The following is a 5286-nucleotide window of genomic DNA, read 5'->3' on the forward strand; positions in this document are numbered from 1 at the left end:
CTAGCAAGATTGCTTAGATTTTAAGCACGGATCTCTCCGTGTGTACCCCCCTTAAGTGCTGCTAGAGAGATTGTAAAACAATAGATTACACACAGTAATTTTTTGAACAAATAAAAAGGAGAATTTCACTTTCAAAACCAGGTGCCTTCCATTAAATATATAAGCCCAAACGTATAGTTTACACTAGCTGTACGCTGTTAATGCAAAAAAGCCAATACCTGACCTCCTATACAGTAATCTAGTTTAGTTCTCTCTGAACATAGACTACCATGCAAAATCAAAACATGGCGCTACATATGCAAACTATATGCCATACATTTTGTATTACAGTGGCCTTTTCACAATATTAAGAGGTGGTTTATGGTCTTCTACATAATTCAGCCTCTATTGCGCCCACTAAAAATACCATTTCATCTTGTATTCAGAAGTCCAGTGCAATCTATTCAGACCTGAACCAAAGATATTGGAATAAAATAAAGTTTGTTATGAGGTGCAATGATCCAAAGGGCACAGGACAGATATCCTTTACAGAAGTCTGTGCTACAATACATTCATGACTAATCATCCCGTTGAGTTTGATATGTTATGCCAAGCATTTGGTACCAGCACAAATGGAAACTTTCATTACATTCCTTTCCTAAAGTTTTACATAAAAATTAAAAACGTGTTCAAACATATTGTTACTCAAAAATAGGACATTAATCGTGTATTAATAAAAACAACTTGGTTACTAATTGCCAACCATAGATCCTGTGACTAAACATCTCTAATCGCACACAGATTTACTGTAATATCATTTGTTGTCTAAATTCACTACAGAAGTAAAGTCATTTTTCACAAACCGTGTTTATTAAAGTGCAATTGTTTACATTTCAAAGATCAACGTAATACATCTATATTACATTTATAGTACATTGAAAGATGTTTTGTGCTGTTTTGAAGGCAATCAAATATTTAGACATCGCTAAACAGATGAGACAGTATAATAGAACGGTTTAAAATGATAATATTGAACATCAACGCATAAGTGTCATTAAACGAATCCAACAGCTGTTCCTACTGTTTGAATCCATCACTGAATCAGGGGAGTTTGGAAAACCGTTTCAGTCTACACATAGGTCAAAGCTAGAATGAAAAGTGTGTGTGTGTGTGTGTGTGTGTGTGTGTGTGTGTGTGTGTGTGTGTGTGTGTATTCTATATTTAATTTTCTACGTCAGTGCTTTACACACTAATAACTTATACCAGGAATTCCCAACTATTTGTTTCTCAGTAGGCTGGAGGGGACATAAACCTATATCAGCATTATATGCCTAAATGATTATAAAACACTTAAAATGCTTTGGGGACTAAATGCAAAACTACATATTTGAGTTATATTGTGGCTGCAGATCTGGTTATTGCATAGATTTCAATACGTACTACAAAAACATTAGTTTCACAAATAGTTGTTTAGGGTTATTGGCAAGAGTCAAAACATACAAAAATGTTTATGCATAAAATCTGACCAGAATATAAAAAACATTCACAATATGAATACTACATATTCATAAATAAAAAAAAACCCACATAAAAGGTTAGAAACCATATAAAACATCAATATTCCAGTTTAACATTGGAGCAAAGATCCAAAAGACATCTTACTTTTTTTTTTTTTTTACAAAAACAAAGAAAACACTACAACTGAACAGAAACAAAATGTGTTGCATACTGGATCTTGCAGTTATAGGTTACCAGTATAGATGCCAAAAAAGTGACTGGTTCTAAACATTTACCTCTACAAATGGTTTGCTCAATGGTTTCAGATTGAAGAACTTGTTTTTGTAGTCTAGATGCATGTTCTATTAAATACTTTATAAGTAAGAGCATCATCACCACGTTGTGCTGATTAGTACAATAGTTATCAGAATACCATTGTAAAAGACCATCAAATTCATTGCCCGTTTCATCTTCTTCCATGGCAATCTCAAATAGTCTACCACAAAGTAAGATATCTGTGTGATGCGTGTAAATATGCCAATAAGTAACAAGTCCCAAGATATTGTCATTATAGGACCTTCACCTGACCTGCAATTAGTGTAAAACTACCTATCCTAATAAATAGAACTGCCTATGTCCATAGAATAACCCCAACAGTCAGACAATTTATCCCCCTTTTGCATCTGTAATAAATCAACTCCCTTGCTTAAAAAAGACACAGAAGAATTTTTAATTTTAATGCTCAATCCTTGTGCAGATGGTTCAGTCACTGGACCTGCACAATCATTCACTCAGTAACCAGAAGCTAAAGTGGCTGTTCTGGTTGCATACTGCATGAGCATTTGATGATTGCTTGGGTGACAGAGTGCCAGACTGCACCTTCCTCTTTAGGATTACGGAGATTTTATTTTGTGTTTAGAATCCGTGTGGTGTTCATTAAAATGTGCATATCGCAGCAATATTCAAATAGGACGCCCATCTGTAATCATACTAATGGCACTCACTAGACTATATATGGTCAGTGACCAATGCAGTTATTGATATTTACTTTAAAATCTAGAAAATATTTAAAATGTACAAATGTACTATAGGATTTAAATTGGGATTTTGGTATTCTTAAAAATTGCGGTCTTCCTGCCAGCAGTAGCGTCCATATAAAAAGCAGTGACCATGTATACTGTTTAGACTTTCTTGAATAAGAGATAATGTATATAAGGCAGCTGCTATTCTGTCATCTACTTGATTACTCAGATGTACTTATACAGTATCCTACCAAAGTATTACTGGCTCCTGCAAAAAAAAAAAAAAAAACACTACCTGCTTTGCTTTCTCTAGATGATTGTACTTGGCAAGAAATTTAACAGAAGAACTTTACCTGCAGGAAACAAGACATGCTGCATGCTGACAACAGGCCAAACATCCTGCAACATCCATCAGAGCACAGTGAGTAAAGATTAGCAAAGCGGTGAACTGGTTTTTATTTTTAAATATCACTACTTATTTCTTGGACACAATACAGTGTTCTTTCTGGTTTGTGGGTAATTTATCTTTCACGGGATTGGGGCCAGATTTGCTGGCCACTTTTGTCTTTGAGGTGACTTTTTTCACTGTGTTACCCACTGGCTGACTTTTTACAACTGGTTTGGTCTTTGGCGAAGTTGGTGTTTTGGATGCAGACTGTGGAAGTTTAACTACAGACAAGGGAGTCCGTCCTGAAAATGTGGTCTTATCAGGTACACTTTTATCAGTGGCATTTTTCAGAGACTGCGCCGGTTTAGTAGCATTCCTACTGCCAGCGTTTGGCTGAGCAGCTGTAGTCGGCTGTTTCGCCATAGGGTGAGAAGGGTAGGGGAATAGGGGCATTTTAGCAGGTACACGGGAAGACACCACAAACGGCTTCCTGTCCATCAGGTGTTTCTGTGGCAAGTTTGCCTTTTTACTTGCTTTCACGTCGCTGGAGGACTGTGTGGTTGCAGCAGTTTTCTTGGTGGTTGTACTCCTGCCATGCAGTACTTCAGCCGTGTTTGATTTAGTGGCTGTAGTAGCTGCTTTGGGAGAATTTGAAGCTAGTTTTAAAGGTGCAGACTGTGACTGGGAGCCAGGAGTATGCTTTGGTAGTGTACGGAGATGTGCAGGTGCTGTGGGAGAAGTTCTGGGTAACTGTACCCGTTGGTTTGGGCCACCATGTTGTACCAAGTTTCTGTCACTCTTAGTTACCTTAGCAGCATGTGATGACACATTGCTTTTCCCAACTGCACTGTGAACATTGGCAGCAGTTTTACTGCTACTATATGTATGTAGGTTTTTCCTAGAAATATCCTGTGCCTCTTTGGTTTCAAGTCTAGTAGTAGCAATATGTGGAGGGGAATTAGATTTCTTTGCCACCTTCTTCTGTGGCTCAGGCAGTAATGGTGAACCCTTTCTTGGCACGGTTTGGACTTTGGTGCATACTGCTGCAGATGGGGTATTCCTTGTTCCCCTTTGATAAGTTGATATTGGAGACTGCAGACTTCTGGGACTAGGGGTTGAAGAGGCTGCTGTAGTAGGTGGTGTGGATGCTGGCTTCCGAGAAGCACTAATTGCAGAAAAGGGGTTCATTACAGGGGGCTGTGGAACTTTGCTCGACTGCAATGATACATTCTCACTTTGTCCTCCTTTTTGAAACTGTAGAATTTTTTGCTCCAAAGTGCTGAACTGAAGGACTCTGCATGGATCAAATTTGAGCAAAAACCCTTGAAGAGTGTCCCATCCTCCCCCAACGCGAACCATAACATGCTTTCCATGTAGCATCTGGAACAAAATAAAAACAGCAAGAGGACCAGTGTCACTAAAATGGCAATTTTTAAACCAAGCACCATTTAAGCTTCTGTTTTTGGAAGACAAAATACATATTTGAAACCATCACTCCTCGGAACAATGAGTTCTAAAATAAAAAGGTTATTCATCTAATCCTGCACATCATGCGTTCAGCCAGTTATAAAAATCTTTCCTATTGCAATTCTTTGAAAATATGCAGCAATTGACAGCACAGAAGTGAAAGGGTTAAGAATGTGTGTATTAGCACTGATGCCACATTCTTATATATTACTGGAAGCATTATAATAGGATTAGATTAGTGCATTTTATAAACAAATGTAAATGTAGTGGGGAAATGAAAACTCCCTCCTCTGATGATCGCTGCCAGACCCCCCACAGCACATCAGCCTAGTGCTGATGCATTATCTCTCTCCTCTCCGCCGGCTCACTGGCCATGCCCAAGATTCCGCTACTGTGCAGCCCGGAAACGGCAGCCGCCATAGCCAGCACTGTCCCTGCTGTGGTGAATGGGCAACGACAACTGCAGCTGTCAAAATCGATAGCTACAGTTGTCAGAAACGGTCAGCGCCACTGACCGATCATTGCCCCCCGCATATCGGTGTGCGATCTTGTGATATAGACAGGGGTGCTATGCAGTGCATATCTCCTCCTTCATACATGGGGGAGAAGTAGTATCAGCGCAAATAGCACTGATACCGCTTCTTCCCCATAACGACCCTTCTTACATATACCCCTAGGTCATTTCCATGTGGGGTAAGCCCTTGCAATTCCCGTTTAGTGGTCTAAAAGTAAATATCACATAATATTTAGTAAGATGTAGGACAAGCCAGCGACTACCTTTACTGATTGATCATAGTTATGGTGATTTGCGACCATACATGACCAGACCTTCGTTCCAACAGCTAACTATTTGGATGCTTGGAAAGATAATCTTTAGGTGTGTGGCCATCTTTATACATAATCAACGCATCAACTCTATAGCTTTTATTAACA

General features: G+C 38.9%; 1 protein-coding gene across 2 annotated transcripts in view; it reads right to left on the reverse strand.

The window, feature by feature from the left end:
* Positions 1-830: 830 nt before the first annotated feature.
* The window catches only part of GAS2L3 (growth arrest specific 2 like 3), a 111532-nt gene continuing 107076 nt past the window's right edge, over positions 831-5286 (reverse strand). For both annotated transcript variants that reach the window (XM_063927832.1, XM_063927831.1), the window contains one exon: positions 831-4266. In XM_063927832.1, the coding sequence (XP_063783902.1) occupies positions 2974-4266 (1293 nt within the window). In that variant the 3' untranslated portion in view covers positions 831-2973. The remainder of the gene's footprint in view (positions 4267-5286) is intronic.

This window comes from Pseudophryne corroboree, chromosome 6, assembly GCF_028390025.1.
Source record: "Pseudophryne corroboree isolate aPseCor3 chromosome 6, aPseCor3.hap2, whole genome shotgun sequence".
Lineage (NCBI taxonomy): Eukaryota > Metazoa > Chordata > Amphibia > Anura > Myobatrachidae > Pseudophryne > Pseudophryne corroboree.